This window comes from Pristiophorus japonicus, chromosome 7 (assembly GCF_044704955.1).
Source record: "Pristiophorus japonicus isolate sPriJap1 chromosome 7, sPriJap1.hap1, whole genome shotgun sequence".
In the NCBI taxonomy this organism is placed as follows: domain Eukaryota; kingdom Metazoa; phylum Chordata; class Chondrichthyes; family Pristiophoridae; genus Pristiophorus; species Pristiophorus japonicus.
In genome coordinates, this window is record NC_091983.1 from 229,045,231 (window position 1) to 229,068,763 (window position 23,533).

A 23,533-nucleotide genomic window follows, 5' to 3' on the forward strand; every position below is an offset into this window, starting at 1 on the left:
CACTACAGTTTGAGTACAACACATTGCCTTGTGGAGTCATTTATAAGTGCATTATAGACAAAACATTAACAAGTATGAGTGAGTGCTGCACTATCGGAGGTACCATCTTTAGGATGAAACATTAAACCGAGGCTCCGTCTGCCCTCTCAGGTGGGTGTAAAAGATCCCATTTCAAGATTTTGAAGAAGAGCGGGTGAATTATCCCCGGTGTCCTGGCCAATATTTATCCCTTGACCAACATCACGAAAACAGGTTGTCTGGTCATTATCACATTGCTGTTTGTTGAGAAAATCCTTCATTGTCTGTGAGGTGCTTTGGGCCGTCCTGAGAGGGTGAAAGGCGACGTAGAAATGCAAGTCCTTTCTTTCTTTCTTTGTCCCAAAGCTGGACATGGGCCGAGCAGCTGGCAATTACAGAATGAATATTAGCAGCTGCCTGGGCCCCGCGGGGAGTCCGAGAGTCCAGTCCCCACTGACTGCCCATTCCTTCCGGCCTCTCACATCCAGTCGGGCTGGGTGGGCTCCGGCCTCGGTTCCACTTTGCCTTTCCCAGGGGTGGGAGCGAGTGAGGGGAGCGTGTTTTACCGGCGACGCAGTAAACGCTGGATTCTCCTGCGCTCTTCGCACCTTCCCGTGAGCGGCCATGGCGCTGGAAGCCGGTCAGAGCGGCGGGCGGCCGTTAGCGGTGGTTAGCAGCGCAGTCAGCGACAGCAGCACCCGGTGTAAGGTGGGGTCCCGCGGGGATTGGGAGACACACCCTCCCACTTCCTCCCCACACTGGCCTTTCTCACACAGGAGCCCGGTGTAGGGAGCGGGGCACACACACCTCCCATTGTCCTCACACACTCCTCCGTTCTCACACCGTGTCAGAAAGTTATCACACACGCCCGCTGCAAGAGGTCAGAGAAAAGAAAGGTCAGGTCATAGAAACTCTCCCACGTTACAGATTGTTACAACTCTCTCTCACTTTTACAACAACTTGCATTTATATAGCATCTTAAATGTACTAAAACGTCCCAAGGTGCTTCACAGGTTATCAGACAAAATTTAACACCGAGACACAAAAGGAGATATTAGGACAGGGGACCAAAAGCTTGGCCCAAGAAGTAGGGTTTAAGGATTGTCTTATAGGAGGAGCGAGAGGTGGAGAGATTTAGGGAGTGAAATCCAGAGCTTCGGGCCCAAGCAGCTGAAGGCACGGCCCCCAACGGTTGAGCGATTAGAGTCGGGGATATGCAAGAGGACAGAACTGGAGGAGCACAGAGATCGTGGAGGGTTATGCAGCTGGAGGGGGTTACAGAGATAGGGAGGGGTGTAAGGCTGGAGGGGGTTACAGAGATAGGGAGGGATGTAGGGCTGGAGGGGGTTACAGAGATAGGGAGGGGTGTAGGGCTGGAGGGGGTTACAGAGATAGGGAGGGGTGTAGGGCTGGAGGGGGTTACAGAGATAGGGAGGGGTGTAGAGCTGGAGGAGGTAACAGAGATAGGGAGGGGTGTAGAGCTGGAGGGGGTTACAGAGATAGGGAGGGGTGTAGGGCTGGAGCAGGTTACAGAGATAGGGAGGGGTGTCGGGCTGGAGGGGGTTACAGAGATAGGGAGGGGTGTAGAGCTGGAGGGGGGGTTACAGAGATAGGGAGGGGTGTAGGGCTGGAGCAGGTTACAGAGATAGGGAGGGGTGTCGGGCTGGAGGGGGTTACAGAGATAGGGAGGGGTGTAGGGCTGGAGGGAGGTTACAGAGATAGGTAGGTATGAGGCCATGGAAGGATTTGAACACAAACATGATAATTTTAAATTCGAGGCATTGCCAGACTGGGAGCCAATGAGGATCAGCGAGCACAAGGGGGATGGGTGAACGGGACTTGGTGCAAGTTAGGATGGGATTAAATATTGAGGCAGAGACTGAGGATTAAATTCTGTGTCCAATTATTCTGTCTAATTCTGGGCACATTAGGAAGGATGTCAAGGCCTTGGAGAGGGAGCAGAGAAGATTTACAGGAATGATACTGGGGATGTGGGACTTCAGTTATGTGGAGAGACTGGAAAAGCTGGGATTCTTCTCCTTCGAGCAGAGAAGGTTAAAGGGAGATTTAATAGTGGTGTTCACAATTATGAAAGGTTTTTGATCGAGTAAATAAGTAGAAGATGTTTCCAGGAGCAGGAGGGTCAGGGACCAGAGGTCACAGGTTGAAGGTAATTGGCAAAGGACCAGAGGGGAGATGGGAAGAGTTTATTTATGCAGCGAGTTGTTGTGATCTGGAATGCGCTGCCTGAAAGGGCGGTGAGAGCAGATTGAATCGTAACTTTCAAAAGGGAATTGGATAAATATTTGAAAAGGAAAGATGTGCAGGTCTATTGGGAAAGAGCAGGGAGTGGGACTAATTGGATCGCTCTTTCAAAGAGCCAGCACAGGCCCGATGGGCCGAATGGCCTCCTTCTGCGCTGTCTGATTCTATGACCCGCCCTCACTGAACTCCAGGCCTCCCTTTGCGAGGAGCTGTGCCACTAATTGTGTGGCAGATTATGGGAGAGTCCAGGGGGATTCACTCACTAAAAGCCTCTGTGTTTCCCCCCACGGTATCTCTGCTATCGGATACTCTGCTGACCCTGACACCCAGAAGCCGGGGCGGAGTGAGGGGAGGGGCTGGTGCTGGAACGGTTACTTACCTCGACAGCCCCTGTGCCAGTAATATCCGGGCAGGCATCTGTCACACTTGGGCCCTGTCGCCCCCTCCTTACAGTCACAATACCCCGTGTCATTACAGCGATGGTAGAGCGAGCCATCAGGGTGACACTCACAGTCTGCAGAAACAAGACAACACACACACTGCACACGGCTGTTCCCAATAAACACAGCGACACAACCTCAGCGACAGGAATGAGTGCGAGCCGGGACAAGGGAGGCTCAGACTGTGGGGGTGAAACAAGTCTCCAACACTTTACAAACAGCTTCAATCCTCCACACACTGACTGCACACGGCCCATGTTCCACTCCCTGGGGCGACTGCACAGAATTCACGCAGGTTAACAAGGCCAGAACAAACAAACCAGGTTCATCAATAGAGGATAGAATGCACAAGCACAGAAGTGATGTTAAACTTGTATCGAACCTTGGTTAGACCGCACTTGGAGCACTGGGCACAGTTCTGGTCTCCGTATTATAAAAAGGACATAGAGACACTGGAGAAGGTACAAAGTAGATTTACAAGGATGATACCAGAACTGAGATGTTGTACCTATCAGGAAAGGCTGACCAGGCTGGGGCTCTTTGCTGGGAAAGAGAAGACTGAGGGGTGACCTGATCGAGGTCTTTAAAATTGTGAAGAGGTTTGATAGGGTGGACGTAGAGAAGATGATTCCACTTGTGGGGAGTCAAAAACTTGGGTCAAAAATATAAGATCGTCATGAATAAATCCAATAGGGAATGGAGGAGAAACTTCTTTATCCAGAGAATGGAACTCACTACCACAGGGAGTGATTGAGGCGAATAGTGTCGATGCATTTAAGGGGAAGCGAGATAAACACATGAGGGCAAAAGGAATAGAAGGATATGCTGATTGGGTGAGATGAAGAGGGGTGGGAGGAGGCTCGTGTGGAGCATAAACACCGGCATGGAGCGGTTGAGCCGAATGGCCTGTTTCAGTGCTGCACATTCTGTGTAATTGTGTGTGTGGAGAATGGGAGGAGATGAGGAAATGGAGAGAGAGGATTGTTGGTGGACACTGGGGGGGAGGGGTAACATTGAGCAGAGGGAAGCGACGCTGCTACAATGCAGGATGGTCGTTTACCGAGAGTACAAACAACATACAAATTCCTGAAAAACAATGGAGACAGGGAGACGATGATTATATCGTCAAAACACAGAGCTTTCGCTATAACTCAACAAAGCCTGGGACAGGACTCATCGCTACGGAAAGCCTCGGCCAGGCCTCATCGCGAGGGAAAGCCTACACCAAACCCTCATTGATGGGTTGGATCAGGGCCTCATTGCTGGGGAAAGGGTGGGTTGAGGCCGAGTTGCTGGGAAAAGGTTGGTTCAGGGCCGAGTTATTGGGGAAAGGTTGGGTTGGGGCCTAGTCACTGGGGAAAGATTGGGTCGGGGCCTGGTCGCTGGAGAAAGGTTGGGTCGGGGCCTGGTCGCTGGAGAAAGGTTGGGTCGGGGCCTGGTCGCTGGGCAAAGGTTGGGTTGGGGCCTAGTCACTGGGGAAAGGTTGGGTTGGGGCCTGGTCACTGGGGAAAGGTTGGGTTGGGGCCTAGTCACTGGGGAAAGGTTGGGTTGGGGCCTAGTCACTGGGGAAAGGTTGGGTCGGGGCCTAGTCACTGGGGAAAGATTGGGTCGGGGTCTAGTCACTGGGGAAAGGTTGGGTTGGGGCCTAGTCGCTGGGGCAAGGTTGGATTGGGGCCTAGACACTGGGGAAAGGTTGGGTTGGGGCCTAGTCACTGGGGAAAGGTTGGGTCGGGGCCTAGTCGCTGGGGAAAGGTTGGGTTGGGGTCTAGTCACTGGGGAAAGATTGGGTCGGGGCCTGGTCGCTGGGGAAAGGTTGGATTGAGGCTGGTTACTGGGGAAAGATTGGGTCGGGGACTAGTCGCTGGGGAAAGGTTGGGTTGGGGTCTAGTCACTGGGGAAAGGTTGGGTTGGGGTCTAGTCACTGGGGAAAGGTTGGGTCGGGGTCTAGTCACTGGGGAAAGGTTGGATTGAGGCTGGTCACTGGGGAAAGAGGAGCTGATTTCCGACGCGCTTTGCTCAGCCCTATCGAAGGTATTTTCTTTGTTTCTTTATCTTGTTTTGGGCTGAAAGCAGAAGGGTGAAAGAAGGAGAGAGCAGAGATTGTAACAGGAACTGACCTACGCAAACGTTGTGGTGGTCCAGCTGTGCTGAAGGGTTTCGGTGGTAGCCCAGCCGACATAACTGGCAGTGTCGGCCTCTAGTGTTGTGCTTACAGCTCACGCAAATGGCGGTGGTGAGCAGCTCGAGGTAACTGCACCGGTTCGAATGGCCGAAGCATTCGCAGGCTTGCAGGGAAAAGACAGAGAGTGTAGACGGGACACAGACAGTTTGCAGACTGTGAGAGGGTCACATGCTGCAGGAATGAGAGGTGGGGAGGAAATGGCTGGAATGGGAGGGAGGGAGGGAGGGAACACGGAGGCTTTTAGCAGTGAGGGGAAAACATCAGACTCCTGGCTAGTTACGGTTTGTATTGAATCAGGCAGATGGCAATGGATGGTCCCAATCCCAGGTTTATAGAGTCTGTGCCGGGTTTTACACAGCACTGCCAAGTTAGGGGCCTTTCAACAGTGGTTCAGTGGGCAGCACGCACGCCTCTGAGTCCGAAGGTCATCGGTTCAAGTCCCATTCCAGAGATTTGAGCCCATAATCCAGACTGACGCTCCCAGTGCAGTACTGAGGGAGCGCTGCAGTGTCGGAGGGGCAGTTCCGAGGGAGCACTGCACTGTTGGAGGGGCAGTACTGAAGGAGTGCTGCACTGTGGGGGGGGCTGTACTAAGGGAATGCTGCACTGCCAGAGGGGCAGAACTGAGGGAGTACTGCACTGTTTGAGGGGCAGTACTGAGGGATTACTGCCCTGCCGGAGAGGCAGTCCTGAAGGAACAATATATAAATGCAAATCCTTGCTTTCTCCTCTGCTCTGAGCCAGTCGCGGTGTTTGAGAGTTCCTACCTTGCTCTGGGGTCGTGACCTCTAGTGATGAGATTCTTGGCCGTGTGCGACCGAGCTTTGGGTCAGCTGCATGTGTCAGGAGAAATCAGCAATTATTAATCCCAGCTGGAGAACATCTGTACTGTGTGCACACACATCGAGTGGACACTGTCCGGGATGGCAGGAGTATCCGAGAGACAAGAAAACAGACATTTCCATCTCCGCTACACCGCCAATCAGATAGAAACTCACACCGAGACTCGGGAGGAGATATTAGGACAGGTGACCAAAAGCTCGGTCAAAGTGATAGGTTTTAAGGAGATTCTTAAAGGAGCAGAGAGAGATGGTGTGGAGAGGTTTAGGGAGGGAATTCCAGAGCTTCGGGCCCAGGCAGCTGGAGGCTTGGGAAGGTGTTAGGGATGGAGGAGGTTACAGAGATAGGGAGGGTTGTAGGGTGGGAGGGGGTTATAGAGATAGGGAGGGTTGTAGGGTGGGAGGGGGTTACTAGATAGGGAGGGGTGTAGGGCTGGAGGGAGGTTATAGAGATAGGGAGGGGTGTAGGGTGAGAGGGATTTATTGAGATAGGGAGGGCTGCAGGGTGGGAGTGTTTACTGAGAGGGAGGGGTGTAGGGTGGGAAGGGTTGACTGAGATAGGAAGGGGTGGGGCCACGGAGGGATTTGAACGCGAGGATGAGAATTATAAATTGGAGGCGTTGCTGGACCGGGAACCAATGTCGGATCAATCAATCACTCCCCCGGGTCTACTCACTGCCCGGGCTGTCGCTCGAAGTGGATCGATGGATAATTAGTGGGAATCTGGTCCGCGGAGAGATGATTAAATGGGGTGAGGCCGTGACAGGCTGTTATTGTGGGATTTCGGTACATTCGAGTGGGTTGAGGGTTTGAAAGGCAAACTGTGTAATGCCGGATGTGATGGAGTCTCCCTGTTATTATTCAGTGTAACTGAATCCAGCCACAACTCACTCAATAATTCAGCAGAAAATGGAGATTCATCGCCAGACATTGGAACTAGTTTGTCTTTAGTTCAGTTTGTGTCGGTGATTAAGGTTTTGAGTATCGGTTCTGGCTGTACCTGGGCAGGAAAGGAGCAGGTTTGGGGTCAAAGTGTAACGTTTCATAGACCCCCAGTCTCGGTCAGTGTGGTGGGTTATGGTCACTCCCGGTCAGTGTGGAGAGTTATGCTCACTCCCGGTCAGTGTGGGGAGTTATGGTCACTCTTGGTCAGTGTGGGGAGTTATGGTCACTCCCGGTCAGTGTGGGGAGTTATGGTCACTCCCGGTCAGTGTGGTGGGTTATGGTCACTCCCGGTCAGTGTGGAGAGTTATGGTCACTCCCGGTCAGTGTGGAGAGTTATGGTCACTCCTGGTCAGTGTGGGGAGTTATGGTCACTCCCGGTCAGTGTGGAGAGTTATGGTCACTCCCGGTCAGTGTGGTGGGTTATGGTCACTCCTGGTCAGTGTGGGGAGTTATGGTCACTCCCGGTCAGTGTGGGGAGTTATGGTCACTCCCGGTCAGTGTGGTGGGTTATGGTCACTCCCGGTCAGTGTGGGGAGTTATGGTCACTCCCGGTCAGTGTGGAGAGTTATGGTCACTCCAGGTCAGTATGGAGAGTTATGGTCACTCCCGGTCAGTGTGGGGAGTTATGGTCATTCCCGGTCAGTGTGGAGAGTTATGGTCACTCTCGGTCAGTGTGGTGGGTTATGGTCACTCCCGGTCAGTGTGGAGAGTTATGGTCACTCCCGGTCAGTGTGGAGAGTTATGGTCACTCCCGGTCAGTGTGGTGGGTTATGGTCACTCCCGGTCAGTGTGGGAAGTTATGGTCACTCCCGGTCAGTGTGGTGGGTTATGGTCACTCCCGGTCAGTGTGGGGAGTTATGGTCATCCCGGTCAGTGTGGAGAGTTATGGTCACTCCCGGTCAGTGTGGGGAGTTATGGTCACTCCCGGTCAGTGTGGAGAGTTATGGTCACTCCCGGTCAGTGTGGTGGGTTATGGTCACTCCTGGTCAGTGTGGAGAGTTATGGTCACTCTCGGTCAGTGTGGAGAGTTATGGTCACTCCCGGTCAGTGTGGTGGGTTATGGTCACTCCCGGTCAGTGTGGTGGGTTATGGTCACTCCCGGTCAGTGTGGAGAGTTATGGTCACTCCCGGTCAGTGTGGTGGGTTATGGTCACTCCCGGTCAGTGTGGTGGGTTATGGTCACTCCCGGTCAGTGTGGAGAGTTATGGTCACTCTTGGTCAATGTTGAGAGTTATGTTCACTCCCGGTCAGTGTGGGGAGTTATGGTCACTCTCGGTCAGTGTGGTGGGTTATGGTCACTTCCGGTCAGTGTGGAGAGTTATGGTCACTCCCTTTCAGTAAGGGGAGTTATGGTCACTCCCAGTCAGTGTGGGGAGTTATGGTTGCTCCCGGTCAGTGTGGGGTGTTATGGTCACTCTGCTCCTGGTCAGTGTGGGAGTTATGGTCACTCCCAGTCAGTGTGGGGAGTTATGGTCACTCCCGGTCAGTGTGGAGAGTTATGGTCACTCCCGGTCAGTGTGGGGAGTTATGGTCACTCCCGGTCAGTGTGGGGAGTTATGTTCACTCCCAGTCAGTATGGGGAGTTATGGTCACTCTGCTCCCGGTCAGTCTGGGTGTTGGTTCGGGGTTGCGATATGGCGGATGGTTTGGAATGACATGGACAGCATGCGAAGGGTTAAATAAATGGGAACAAGTTGATGTAAGATCCAGGAACAAAGGGGAACAGATTGAGGCCGAGACACTCACCCAGTTCCCATTCCTGTATCTGGGATAACGGGATTACAACAGGTCCCCATTGATCTCGGCCTCAGCCACCATATGGCTTTCTACAAATCTTCCCTCCACTTCTCACTGAACATTCTCACTGAGACAGTGTTAAGAAGCATTTTCATCTCAGCTGAGATGTGGGTCATATATATTACATCTTCCCTGCTTCATATCTGCTGCACCGCTCGAGGAGATTATACTTTACTCCATAGATGCACGGACAAGCAGAATCCTGATCCCAGCCCTGCTCACACATACACCTCCTCACACCTTCACCTGTTCACACCTTCACCTGCTCACACTCAGCCCCTGCTCATACCCAGCCCCCGCTCACACTCGGCCTCTGCTCACACCTACACCTGTTCCTCGCTCAGTGAGTGATGAGGGAGGTTTGAGGGAAGCGGATCATTCCCGATACAGAAATGGGCTCTGGGTCAGCAGGTCACAGGTCAGAGAGCATAGGTCCTACTTACGGCCACTCGCCACGGGGTCAGGGAGGCCTGGAGAGGGAAACGGAAACAGAATTATAGAGACGTCTGATTAACAATCTTTATCGATAAACACATTAACACAACCCATCACATGGAGTGTTCATCAGATCGATGTCAGTCAAACTCACGAACAAGGAACTGATGGGGGATTGGCGTGCTGCATCCTCTGAGAGCTCACACCAGCCCTGTGTGAGACCAGGTGGAGTTGCAAAAGTGCTCCCGGAAGGTAGTACATGGGGACGCTCCCACTACGTGCGATTAGTGTGTAAGTACGCAGGGTTAATACGTAAGGCCATCAGTGGTCACACACACCCCTCCCCCACTGCCCAGTCAGCTCACTATCTGGATATTGATCTCGGGACATTCCACACACAGCAGGCCACAGATGTCCCTCACAACCTTCACTTCCTGATCTGCTTCAGATATTGATTACACAGAGGCTTATTCTCCTCTCACCCTCCCCAGCTGTTCCCCAGATGTTCACCCAGCTGTGAACATTCCATTCTCACATCAGTCTGCACCTCACTGCTGGCTCTGAATCTGTGGGTGTCCGGAGTGAGGTTTCAGCAAATTCAACCCCTGCTATTACAACCTCACCCTCTACATAATGCCAGCGATCCCCCTCGCTCACTGACCCCGAAATTACATTGATAGAGGGCTTCAAAATGAGGAAGGGTTTTGATGGAGTGAATAAGGAGAAACTGTTTGCAGGGGCAGGAGGATGGATAACCGAAGGACACAGATTGAAGGTGATTGGCCAAAGACCCAGAGGGAGATGAGGATTATTTTTACGCAGCGAGTTGTTGTGGTCTGGAATGCGCTGCCTGAAAGGGCGGTGGGAGCAGATTCAATCATAACTTTCAAAAGGGAGTAGGATAAATACTTGAAAAGGCAACATTTGCAGGTCCATGGGGAAAGAGCGGGGAGTGGGACTAATTGGATAATCTTTCTTTCATTTTTATTTCCTTTTCTAGATTTCTTCCATTCTCTTTCTCACTTTCCTTTTCTCTCTCTTTTCTTCTCCCTTACTTTCCATCTCTCATTCTCAGTTACTTACTCTGCTTCTCTCTCTCCCTCTTTCTCACATTCTCTATTTCTCTGTTTCCCACTTTCTCACTTTTTGTTTGTTCTCTTTCATTCTTTATTTCTCTCTTTCTCTGTCTACACACCCCTCTCTCTCTCCCTCCGTCTCTCTTTCTCTCCCCCCTTTTTCACTCCCTCCCTCTGCCCTGCTCTCTCTCTCTCTCCCCTCTTCCTCTCTCCCCTCTCCCTCTCTCTCTCCCCACCCCCCCTCCCCCGCCCCTCTCAGTGTGGAGCTGTGGGCACGGACCCTATCTCTGTCCCTGGCTCTGTCCAATCTCCCGCTGTGACTCTCTGTTCCCACATGAACACAATGACAAAGATGGGTGGGTTGTATTTTGGAGTCGGCACGTTGCGGGAGTTGGGCTGAGAATGAAATGTGAAGGGAATCTGGTGCCGGCACTGGGCCGGGCCGGAGCAGCTCTGGTTACTCACAGACATTGGCCGTCCCTTTGGGGATTGGGAGGTACGAGCCCGCTCTCCACGCTCGGCCTTGAAAGCCTTTCTTGCATCTCCCGCAGTCCGGCCCCGTCGTGTTGTGCTCACACTCGCAACTCAGCTTCCCCTTCTCCCAGATACAGTTGTTGGCGTGAAGATTGCACTTACACCTGGCAAAAAACAACAGCAGGCTGGTTTCAAATAAGCTGAGCAGCCGGGTTAGACTGGGGACTGGCCGCTCCGCGAGTCCGCTCTCCCTTTCCCAGCTTCGCTCTGCAAACAGCAACATTTTTCTCCCACTTATTGCCTTTCAACCCAGGCGGCGGGTCAGTTTCTGGGTGTGTTTCCGCTGATTGACGATCAGATTCTGGGCAGCAACAAGAACACGTTAGGAGAGAGTTTCTGATCAGCTCCAGCCTTCCAGGCCCCTCAAAGGAAGAGCTTGCATTTATAGAGTGCCTCTCACAAGTTATTTCTTTACAACAACACCTGCAACTGCAACAACAACTTGCATTTATAAAGCGCCTTTAACTAGTAAAACGTCCCAAGGTGCTTCACAGGAGCATAAATCAGATAAACTGACACGAGCGACAAAAGGAGATATTTGGACAGGTGACCAAAAGCTTAGTCTAAGAGGTCGGTTTTAGGAGCGTCTTAAAGGAGGAGAGAGAGGTAGAGAGGGAGATGTTCAGGGAGGGAATTCTAGAGCTCAGGGCCCAGGCAGCTGAAGGCATGGCCACCAATGGTGGGGCGAAGGGAGTGGGGGATGGACAAGAGGCCTGTGGTGGAGGAGAGCAGAGATCTCGGAGGGCTGTTCCTGGTGTTGGAGGAGAGCAGAGATCTCGGAGGGCTGTAGGGTGGGAGGTGGTTACAGAGATAGGGAGGGGGAGAGGCCATGGAGGGATTTTTAGACAAGGATGAGATTTTGTTGTTGTTGTGGTTCAGTAAATGCGATTTGGAAAGGCCCAAAGTGCTGTGATGGTCTCTGTACCGTGAAGCGTGAGAACGCTGGTCTCGGTGACTCTGTGCTAACAGCATCGAGCCGCTGTTTAACTCACTGCGAGGGTGAAGCTTCACAATCCGCAGATTGTACGTTGCACATTCAGCAAATTGTCAGTTCTGGGCACTGTTTGCTGAACTAAGCAGATAACCAGACAGTTCCTTGGAGTCACATTAACGGCAGTGTAAACATTTTACTGCTCCTGTTCTCCAATTAGTGTCTGAAGATTGTCCTCGGCTAAAAGCTGGATCAAGCCTCCCAGAAGCTGAGTGTGGAATAATGAGGGAATGGCTCCGAGCCCTGGAGATTGTGTAATGTGAAAATGGGAACTCACCAACCCAGACTGAATATAGATCCAACACGAAGGAAGCCTTCAGTCACAATCATTCCTCAAATCAGGAAGGGCTTGGATCAAGTAAATGGGGAGCAACTGTTTCCAGTGTCAGGAGGGTCGGGGACCAGAGGTCACAGGTTGAAGGTAATTGGTAAAAGACTCAGAGGGGAGATGAGGAGAGTTTATTTACGCAGCGAGTTGTTGTGATCTGGAATGTGCTGCCTGAAAGGGCGGTGGGAGCAGATTTAATCGTAACTTTCAGAAGGGAATTGGATAAATACTCAAGGGCAAGATTTGCAGGGCTATGGGGAAAGAGCGGGGAGTGGGACGAATTGGATATCTCTTTCAAAGACCGGCACAGGCCCGATGGTCTGAATGGCCTCCCCCTGTGTTGTGTGATCCTCTCACTCTCTGAATCCTGATCAGACTGGAGCTCGGCAGTGTTGAGAGTAAAGGGACAGATTCTGCTCGCTCCGTGCTGCTCGATTGGCTGAACACTGAGCAGGAACTCGCTGACTCATCGCCAGCCAGCCAGCAGGACTGTGAAAGCTCGCTAATGGGCCCATCACCAGGGGCAGTGAGAGCTGGCACAATGCTGGTCTGTGCCCACTGTCGCAGGGCCATTCAGGGAAGCTCAAACACCCAACACAGGGGCAGCTGGCGGTGCCCAGTGGGCCGGGGGAGGGATCCCCATCTTTCGCTGTCAAACCTCCCCAGTTACCCAGCGTTCACATAGGAACAGGAGGAGGCCATTCAGCCCCTCGAGCCTGCTCCGCCATTCAATGGGATCATGGCTGATCTGTGACCTAACTCCATTCACCCGCCTTTGCACCATATCCCTCAATACCATTGGCAAATAAAATCTATTAATCTCAGATTTAAAATTAACAATTGGTCTTGCATCAACTGCGATTTGCGGAAGAGAGTTCCAAACTTCTACCACCCTTTGTGTGTAGAAGTGTTTCCTAATTTGACTCCTGAAAGATCTGGCTCTAATTTTTAGACTTTTCTCCCTACTCCTAGAATCCCCAACCAGGGAAATAGTTTCTCTCTATCTACCCTTTCAGTTCCCCTTCATATCTTGAAAACTTCAATCAAATCACCTTCTAAATTCTCGGGAACACAACCCTAGTTTGTGTAATTGCTCCTCGTAATTAGATGTTGGCCCTGATGGACTGCACTTCAGGTGTTCATTGAGATTGTGTGTCAGATGTTAACTCCGATATAGTGCCCTCCAGATGAGAACTGATAAGAGTGCCATGCCAGATGTTATCCCTGATAAAGTATCCCAGATGTAAGCTCTGATAGGGAACACCAGATATTTGCCCTGATGGAGTATCACCAAGTTGATAGACTATCCCCCAGATGGTGGCCCTGCGAATGCTCCCACATGTTGGTTCTGATACAGTGCCCCCAGATGTTGACACTGAGCTCCCCCAGATGTTGACCCTGTGAGTGCCCTCCCAGATGTTGGTCGCGTGAGTTACCCCCAGATGGTGACCATGAATGCCCCAGATGTTGGCCCTGTAAGTGCCCCCCCAGATGTTGTCCCAATGAGTTAACCCCAGATGTAGTCCCTGTGAGTTACCCCCAGATGTTGGTCCTGAGTGCCCCAGATGTTGGCCATGTGAGTGCCCCCAGATGTTGTCCCTGTGAGTACCCCAGATGTTGGCCGTGTGAGTGCCCCCAGATGTTGTCCCTGTGAGTGCCCCCAGAACGTGGCCGTGTGATTGCCCCAGATGTTGTTCCTGTGAGTGCCCCAGATGTTGGCCTGACACGGCACCCCCCGGGTGTGAAGTGTGGGGTCTGCGACTCTGGCCAGAAGGGGCAAGGAGCTCTCACCGGCCACGAATGTCCAGGTTGGAGATGGCGTAGAAGTATTTGGAGAGGTTGTGCTGGTTAACACTGGTGGCCCCAGTGGCCGGCCGGAGCAGCCTGACCCGCAGGTCGGTCAGGGTGAAGAAGTCCCTCAGCTCCTTGGTGGTGTCCAGCTGGCCGTACAGCGAGGCCATGTCCTGGAGACGGGGCCCCCCGAACAGCGCAAAACGCTCCTGGATCTCGAAGCGGACCATCTTGTCCACCTTCCACACGTAGCCCCTGGAATACTCCTCCGTGCAGATGATGTCCAGCATCGAGGCCGGGCTCAGATCCCGGGCGCTTCTCGGCTCCATCCCGAAGGAGGTGAGGCAGTCGGCCGCGTAGAACTGGTAGGGTTGCCACGTCCGGCCGTGGTCCAGAGACTTCTCCAGGACCATCTGCTCCGGCCGGCCCGACTCGAAGGTGATGACTATGTCCTCGGTCAGCTCAATGGTCTTGCCCCAGGACAGAGTGATGTTGATCAGGAGGGGCTCGGGGAAACTCCTCCAGGAGACGCTTTGCCAAAAGGTGTTGGGAATCCGCCCCTCGTCATCCAGCATCAGCTCGGGCGGGTGTGCGAGCTCGCGCGTGTGAGCATCACACTCGTTGTTGCACATGTACGGGTTCTCCTGGAAACAGAGATGGAACAACATGGGTTAGATACAGAGTAAAGCTCCCTCTACACTGTCCCATCAAACACTCCCAGGGCAGGTACAGCACGGGTTAGATACAGAGTAAAGCTCCCTCTACACTGTCCCATCAAACACTCCCAGGGCAGGTACAACACGGGTTAGAGACAGAATAAAGCTCTGCACTGTCCCATCAAACACTCCCAGGGCAGGTACAGCACGGGTTAGATACAGAGTAAAGCTCCCTCTACACTGTCCCATCAAACACTCCCAGGGCAGGTACAACACGGGTTAGAGACAGAATAAAGCTCTGCACTGTCCCATCAAACACTCCCAGGGCAGGTACAGTACAGGTTTGATACAGAGTAAAGCTCCCTCTACACTGTCCCATCAAACATTCCCAGGGCAGGTACAGTACAGGTTAGATACAGAGTAAAGCTCCCTCTACACTGTCCAATCAAACACTCCCAGGATAGGTACAGCACGGGTTAAATAAAACCACAGGTCTGGACGGAACACTTTGTGCTTTTTAAATGAATCTGGGGAAGAAATAGCAGAGGCACATATTTATTAATTCGTTAGAAAAAGGTGTCATACCCGAGGACTGGAAGATAGCTAACGTAATACTTATATTTAAGAAGGGAGATAGAACATGTCCAGAGAACTGTAAACCTGTCAACTTAATATCGGTGGTAGGAGAAATAATGGAATCCTTACTAAAGGAGAATATAGAAGAACATTTAGAGAGCAAAAGTATAATAATGAATAGTCAGCATGGAGTTCAAAAGGGAAAGTCTTGCTTGACCAACCTCATTGCATTCTCTGAAGAGGTAACAGAGAGAGCAGACAAGGGTAATGCAGTAGATATAATTTATCCAGATTTCCAAAAGAGCTTCGATAAGGGACCACATAATAGACTAATGAATAAGGTCAGAGAATGCAGAGTCAGGGAGCCAGTAGCAGAATGGATAGCTCGCTGGCTTCAGGACATAAAGCAGAGAGTAGGGGTAAAGGGCAGCTATTCAGAATGTCAGAAGGTAGAAAGTGGGATCTCCTCATCTCCCCTCTGGTACTTTCACCAATCACCTTCAATCTGTGCCCTCTGGTTACCGACCCTCCTGCCACTGGAAACAGTGTCTCCTTATTGACTCAATCAAAAACCCTTCATGATTTTGAACACCTGTATTAAATCTCCCCTTCACCTTTTCTGCTCTGAGGAGAAAATCGCAGCTTCTCCAGAGTCTCCACATAACTGAAGTCCCTCATCCCTGGGACCATTCCAGTAAATCTCGTCTGCTCCTTCTCCAAGGCCTTGACATCCTTCCTAAAGTGTGGTGCCCAGAATTAGACACAATTCTCCCGCTGGGCTCTGCCTCCACCACCCTTTCAGGCAGTGCATTCCAGATCCTAACCACTCACTGCGCAAAAACAATTTTCCTCATGTCGCCTTTGGTTCTTTTGTCAATCACCTTAAATATGTGTCCTCTGGTTCTCGAGCCTTCCGTCAATGGGAACAGTTTCTCTCTATCTACTCTGTCTAAACCCCTCATGACCATGAACACCTGTATTAAATCTCCCCTTAACCTTCTCTGCTGTAAGGAGAACAATCCCAGCTTCTCCAGTCTCTCCCTGGAACTGAAACCCCCATCCCTGGGACCAGGAACGAGCCCCAGCCTGTTCAGCCTTTCCCCAAAATTAGATCCTCTCAGTTCCCCAATCATTCTTGGGAATCGTTATGAGCAAAATAAAATGGACTGTAAAGAGACCAGGGAGCTGATATTTGGACAGATTTCTGACATGACGACATTTTGGACGTTTTCTTTGTTTAGATTTTCCAAAGTTCATGTTCAGTGAAAGAATCTCCGACCTCTGACCTTCAGAGATGGGAAATGAGTCTCACTGCAGCTGTCTGTTTGGGTTAGAGAGAGAGAGAGAAACGACGAGAGTTTTGTGAGCGGAATGATTGACGGGAACTTGTCTTTTTATCGTCTATTGTTAAAACAATCCCTTATTTGTGCTCAGGCCTTACCCCTGGGCTCTGTGTGTCGGACCCTCGCCCAGCCTGTGGGCCTAATGATGCTTTACCTCAGGCTGGTTTGTGAGGGAGCAGTCGGAGGTGGCAGGGCTCCCTCGGGGTCACTTCAGGTCATTGACCTTCCGCGGTGAAGCAGCGATGGACACAGTGGCAGCTCCACATGTTGTGATCTGGAATGCGCTGCCTGAAAGGGCGATGGCAGCAGATTCAATCGGGAATTGGAGAAATACCTGTAGGGGAAAGATTTACAGGGCTGTGGGGAAAGAGCGGGGAGTGGGGTTAATTGGGTAACACTTTCAAAGAGCCGACACAGGCACGATGGGCCGAATGGACTCCTTCTGTGCTGTATCATTCTATGATGCTGTGATTCTCAGTCGGGACACTGTGTGACTCGAGGGGAACTTGGAGGTGATGGTGTTCCCAGGCATCTGCTGCCCTCATCCTTCTAGATGCTGGAGGTGGCGGGTTTGGGAGGTGCTGCTGAAGAAGCCTTGGCGAGTTGCTGCAGTGCATCCTGTGGATCGGACACACTGCGACTCTACCTGACATCGGCAACACAGAATCAGCCCGACATCCTTTTCCAAATAATCAGACAGCTCACCTGTAACATCCTCATCCCCAGCAAGTGGCTGTTGCAGCAATCAATAAAACTAATGTGTGTGATAAAGATGGAGAGCGCGGCAATATACAGAGATCATAGAAATTAATGAATCTACAACCGTCACAGCATCGACTAAAGGCAGTGACTAAAGCCGCATATTGGATTGGTTATTTTTAATACTCGATGTAGAAGGAATGGGGTAACATTAGTACCACAATCCTAAAGCTGTGTAATGAATAAAGGAACGGTGCAGATGTGACGTGCTCCTGAATTGCCGTGTCCTCGGGACATAATTAACAGCACCGTGCCCCAGCGCTACAACTGACCTCCGACTGCTCCGTCACTGTGTGTCCCAGGCCGTGGTCTTTGTTGGTGAAGGCACCATAAATGTTCAGGCTCAGGTCACCAGCCATGCCCGGCCCATCCAAACCTCACTCACCTTCTGGTTCCCGACTCAGCCTCACCCCTCCTCACACTACCCTTTCACAAGACTTCAGCCTCATCCCTAATCTGAGGTCCTTCTCACCTCATCCCACCGTTCACACATGCACTGTGAGCAGCCACGCAGATTCAAATGCACGTTTACACACATCCACACAGCAGCAACTATTCAACTATGGAAGACACATGTGGCACACGATGAGCTGCACACTCACTCACACCTTCTTGTGCTTCTTACTGCAGGTGAAACTAGCTCAAACAGGAGAGAGCAGCAGTGCACCGGTGGAGGGGAGCCTGACATAGAAGCCCTCAGTGACATGGAGGAGCGAGTGTCCATCCCCATGGGCACACCAGTTGGTGCGGTAGTGGCCGGAGTAGCAGTGCCCCCTGTGGACCGTGACGGTATGTGAATGCCCTTTGGCATTTCTGTGAGATCCTTGACCCTTGACAGCAAACGCCGTCCACTTCGACTGACGGGGAAGATGATGAGGAAGGTGAGGAAAGTGTGGTGCCTATGAGGGACCCTCATCAGTTGCACCGAGTGGGGACACCACCTTGGTGGAAGAGCCAACATTCCTGGGCTTTGAAGAGCCTGAGGCTCCTGAATCCAGTAGCCTGTAGCAGCGCCCAGAGCGAGGGGAAGCTCGGGGGCCATCTCCCCGGACAGTGAGTCGACCCATCAATCCTGCTCAGAGACAGTCAGACGTGGACCTGGACTTGGAGGCTATGTCCAGAGAGTCCATGCAAATGCACTGCGAGCCAATGGGTGTATTAGAGAAGGTCCCGCAGAGAATGGATACACCTGCCCTGAGGTTGGGGGAGACCGCCTCAAGCATTGTCCCTGCCTCTCAGCAGTTCAATGAACCCATCCTTGCCCATTTACAGAGGGAGATGGACTCAACCAGTGACAGTGGAGTCGCAGAGGGGAGAGCACGTGCCATGGTTGATGTGGCAGCAGCTATCGCATCACAGACCCAAGCCACGCAAGGTCTTTGTGATGTGATACTGTCAATGATTGTGGCAACAACTCTCAGAACGCTGCGTTTGAGACTCAGGCTGTCCTGAGTCACTCGCAGAGTGATGCCATGCAAACACTGACTGCTGCCATCCTCTCTGTTCCCCACAGTCCAACGGGGAGGTAACGGTGCCGAAGCAGGCCAGTAATCTGCGCTCCCACATATTGCTCCAGATGTTGAGGCTCCGCCCTGGGGGAGTGGCAGTGGGCTGTGGGAAATGGAACGTGTTGTCTTTGCACAAGATGACAGCATTCTGGCTCCCACCGCTGCCACTCTGCCTTTGCACCTGCTGCGGTCTACACACCAGCCAACCTAGACTGCTGCCGCCGATGCTGAGGTGGTGCAGTCTGCAGCCGGGCCTTCCAGGCCCAGAGCTGGTCCAATGTATCCTACTCGGCCATCTGTAGTGTCTGTTACACACACAGCAGCCCTCAAGCAGCCTTGCTGCAGGCATTGAGGCAACATTGAGGAGGAGCAGGAGGTGTGGGAGGGGGTTAAGGTAAGGGGTAGCAAATGCCAGAGCTAGTCTCAATAAAAACTTTGGCCACAATGGACTGATGGCCTCATCCTGTAAATATGTTTGTCACGATCTGGTTGCAGTTTTTGAGGCCTGCTATTGTTGTAAGTGTATGTGCCTAATATGGCACATGGGTACTGTTGTGGAATGACAAATGGCAGGGGCCTGTGTACAGATATTGTTGAGGTTGATTGTGTGTTATGGTGTTTCAAGGGGCTGTTGTTAAATGTTTATTAGTTGCTGGTCAGGGGTTGTGTTGTGTTGTTGGAGAACCGATGTATGATGAGCCGCTGACATGTGGCCCTTGTATCGGGAGCAGTGCCACGGTGTCTCCTCCGTGGCTGCTGCACCTCCTCCTCTGGCTGGCCAGTCGGGGCCTCGCCAGGCTCCTGTTCCTCTTTCTCCTCCTCCTGAGTTGGTGCTGCACTCCCCACTGGTAAGGCCTGGGCCCTCATGATGGCCAAGTTGTGCAACATGCAGCACACCACAATGAATAGCGACACCTGTTGAGGGAAGTATTGAAGGCTGCCTCCAGAGTGGTCCAGGCTTCGGAAACGCTGCTTGAGCACCCCTATTGTCTGCTCGATGTTGTTGTGAGTGGCCATATCTTGGATCTTTGGATCCAGACCGCTCAAAATGGAGGAGAAGCATCCGAGAAGGCGACGAACACATCGAGTCTCTTTGCCGGGAGGATGCGGAAGCCAAGTACAAACAGCAGAAGGAACGTTCGACAACCCAAGCACCCCACCCACCCGTCCCTCTAACCACCATCTACCCCACCTGTGACAGAGACTGTGGATCTCACATTGGTCTCATCAGTCACCTGACAACTCATTTTAATGTGGAAGCAAGTCATCCTCAACTCCGGGGGACTGCCTAAGAAGAAGAGAAGAATTAAACCTCACCATACAGCCCAGGGAGAGAGAGATACAACGGGCTCCTGCTGTGTGTGGCTGCATCAACGCAGGAAGGGAAGATACTTCAATATAAGGATTATGTATTACAGAAACTGCTCCTGCAACACTGGAGCATAAACGGAGCATCTTATGAATCATTGTTCCTTCTACAAATCCACTCATTCCTTGACATTTATTTCAGGCTTTAAGTGTTGCTGTCTCGGATTTACACTGTGTGGTGTGACGAAGAGCCTGTCGTTATCACTAACTAAACCACTCGCTATCAGCACGGTTCAGTCCCCTGGTTAATGATGTTAATTAGTGTATTATTGAGCACAGAAGTTAGTAGCTCCATAAAGTGTAATCCCGCAGAGTGCTGTCACTTCCCATCACCCAGTAATCAGGCCCTTTGTTGGAGTTAATGTTTGAGCAGAGTTGCTCAGTTAACAGCATTTAGTGGGCCAGTACTGAGCTGAAAGATTACGTCAGATTACATATAGGATTACATATAGGATTACATAGAATATACGGCAGGGAAACAGGCCATTCGGCCCAACCAGTCCATGCCGGTGTTTCTGCTCCACTCGAGCCTCCTCCCGTCTTTCCTCATCTAAATCTATCCACAACCCTCTATTCCCGTCTCCCTCATACGCTTGTCTAGCATCTCTTAATGCATCTACACTATTCGCTTTAACCACTCCCTGTTGGAGCATGTTCCACATTCTCACCACTCTTTGGGTACAGACGTTTCTTCTGAATTCCCTATTGGATTTCTTGGTTTTCTCTGTATCAACTCTATCAAGGTTGGCATGCAGGTACGCAGGTACGGATAAGAAAGCAAATGGCATGTTGGCCTGCATAGCGAGGAGATTTGAGTACAGGGGCAGGGAGGTGTTGCTACAGTTGTACAGGGCCTTGGTGAGGCCACACCTGGAGTATTGTGCACAGTTTTGGTCTCCTAACTTGAGGAAGGACATTCTTGCTATTGAGGGAGGGCAGCGAAGGTTCACCAGACTGATTCCCGGGATGGCGGGGACTGACCTATCAAGAAAGACTGGATCAACTGGGCTTGTATTCACTGGAGTTCAGAAGAATGAGAGGGGACCTCATAGAAACGTTTAAAATTCTGATGGGTTTAGACAGGTTAGATGCAGGAAGAATGTTCCCAATGTTGGGGAAGTCCAGAACCAGGGGTCACAGTCGAAGGATAAGAGGTAAGCCATTTAGGACCGAGATGAGGAGAAACTTCTTCACCCAGAGAGTGGTGAACCTGTGGAATTCTCTACCACAGAAAGTTGTTGAGGCCAATTCACTAAATATATTCAAAAAGGAGTTAGATGAAGTCCTTACTACTAGGGGGATCAAGGGGTATGGCAAGAAGGCAGGAATGGGGTACTGAAGTTGCATGTTCAGCCATGAACTCATTGAATGGCGGTGCAGGCTCGAAGGGCCGAATAGCCTACTCCTGCACCTATTTTCTATGTTTCTATGTTTCTATCAAAACCTTGCATAATTTCAAAGATCTTCATTAGATCACCCCTCAGCATTCTCCTTTCAAGAGAAAAGTGACCCAGCCTGGTCATCCTTTCCTAATATGTATACCCTCTCATTTCTGGTATCATCCATCTCCCCACGGCCCACAGTGGGTCAGGGAGAGGGTCCATCTCCCCACAGCCCACAGTGGGTCAGGGAGAGAGTCTTCTCCCCACGGCCCACAGTGGATCAGGGAGAGGGTCCATCTCCCCACGGCCCACAGTGGGTCAGGGAGAGGGTCCTCTCCCCACGGCCCACATTGGGTCAGGGAGAGGGTCCTTTCCCCACGGCCCACAGTGGATCAGGGAGAGGGTCCATCTCCCCACGGCCCACAGTGGGTCAGGGAGAGAGTCCTCTCCCCACGGCCCACAGTGGGTCAGGGAGAGGGTCCATCTCCCCACGGCCCACAGTGGGTCAGGGAGAGGGTCCATCTCCCCACGGCCCACAGTGGGTCAGGGAGAGGGTCCATCTCCCCACGGCCCACAGTGGGTCAGGGAGAGGGTCCATCTCCCCACGGCCCACAGTGGGTCAGGGAGAGGGTCCTCTCCCCACGGCCCACAGTGGGTCAGGGAGAGGGTCCATCTCCCCACGGCCCACAGTGGGTCAGGGAGAGGGTCCATCTCCCCACGGCCCACAGTGGGTCAGGGAGAGGGTCCTCTCCCCACGGCACACAGTGGGTCAGGGAGAGGGTCCTCTCCCCACGGCCCACAGCTCAGGGAGAGGGTCCTCTCCCCACGGCACACAGTGGGTCAGGGAGAGGGTCCTCTCCCCACGGCCCACAGTGGGTCAGGGAGAGGGTCCATCTCCCCACGGCCCACAATGGGTCAGGGAGAGGTTCCTCTCCCCACGGCCCACAGTGGGTCAGGGAGAGGTTCCTCTCCCCACGGCCCACAGTGGGTCAGGGAGAGGTTCCTCTCCCCACGGCCCACAGTGGGTCAGGGAGAGGTTCCTCTCCCCACAGCCCACAGTGGGTCAGGGAGAGGTTCCTCTCCCCACGGCCCACAGTGGGTCAGGGAGAGGTTCCTCTCCCCACGGCCCACAGTGGGTCAGGGAGAGGTTCCTCTCCCCACAGCCCACAGTGGGTCAGGGAGAGGTTCCTCTCCCCACGGCCCACAGTGGGTCAGGGAGAGGGTCCTCTCCCCACGGCCCACAGTGGGTCAGGGAGAGGGTCCATCCCCCCACGGCCCACAGCTCAGGGAGATTGCCGTGAAATCCAACTGGTTCAGTAATGTCCTTTAGGGAAGGAAACCTGCCTCTGTAACCTGCCCGGGCCTATATGTGACTCCAGGCCCACACCAACGTGGTTGACTATTAATGACCCTCTGAAGTGGCCGAGCGAGACACTCAGTTTGTATCAAACCCGCTTCCAGAGGATCAAGAAGGCGGCCCACCCCCACCTTCTCAGGGCACCAGGGGATGGGCAATAAATGCTGGCCGTATCAGCGATGCCCAAATCCCCAGAATTAATTTAATAAAGGAACAGCGGTTTTAAGTCAACATCTTGCCAGGGAGCTCAATAGGATTCTACACTTTGGAATTTAATTATAAAGAACGTGAGCCGGCAGAAATTAATGTTTGTTCAAGTTAATGAAACCCAGAACTCTGCACCTGGTGTTTGTGTCTAAACATTTCAGCAATGAGAAGACCAGAGGGAGGTTTCAGAGAAAGAAACCAGACTGGGGAAAGATTGAGAATCTGCAGCAAATCTTCAACCAGCTGTGGTGTAATCCCACATTATTGACCGGCCTGTGTCGATCGGCCCTTATAGACAGGGTCAGGGGTCAGTCAGTCAGTGCCACAACAACAGTAAATTATTCTTCAAACATTCTCCTGTCTGAGCTGCTAAAGTGAGTGGAACATTGTCAGAGAGCAGTGCAGTGAGGGAGCTCTGATCCAGGAATCAAGAGACTGGGAAAGTTTAATGTGCAGCCGGTTTACTGGGGACAGTGGGCAGTGAGTGAGATATTGGGCAGGCGGAGGATTCATGGGGATAAAGTCTATGGCCTCAGGTTTATTCCACTTCCTGTAGGCCTCTCCCAAACCCTCGATTTCCCATCTGAGTAATAAAGGTTTAGTCCCAGACCCAATAGAATGGACTGCGATATTACAAAGAGAATGTTTGGCTCGTTCTGACTGAAATCCCATCTGCTGCTCGCATCTGCTGAAAATAAACTCCCTTAAAACAGGGGAAATATCACAGAATCTCACA

At 52.1% G+C, this 23,533-nt stretch overlaps 1 protein-coding gene across 1 annotated transcript in view; it reads right to left on the bottom strand.

The window, feature by feature from the left end:
* Positions 1 to 659: 659 nt before the first annotated feature.
* LOC139266949 (netrin-G1-like) overlaps positions 660 to 23,533 on the bottom strand; it is a 30,291-nt gene continuing 7,417 nt past the window's right edge. The window contains exons 3-8 of the mRNA XM_070884587.1: positions 13,642 to 14,285; positions 10,459 to 10,635; positions 9,344 to 9,363; positions 4,841 to 5,008; positions 2,663 to 2,797; positions 660 to 889 (exon numbers count right to left, since the gene is read on the bottom strand). Of these exons, the coding sequence (XP_070740688.1) occupies positions 660 to 889; positions 2,663 to 2,797; positions 4,841 to 5,008; positions 9,344 to 9,363; positions 10,459 to 10,635; positions 13,642 to 14,285 (1,374 nt within the window). The remainder of the gene's footprint in view (positions 890 to 2,662; positions 2,798 to 4,840; positions 5,009 to 9,343; positions 9,364 to 10,458; positions 10,636 to 13,641; positions 14,286 to 23,533) is intronic.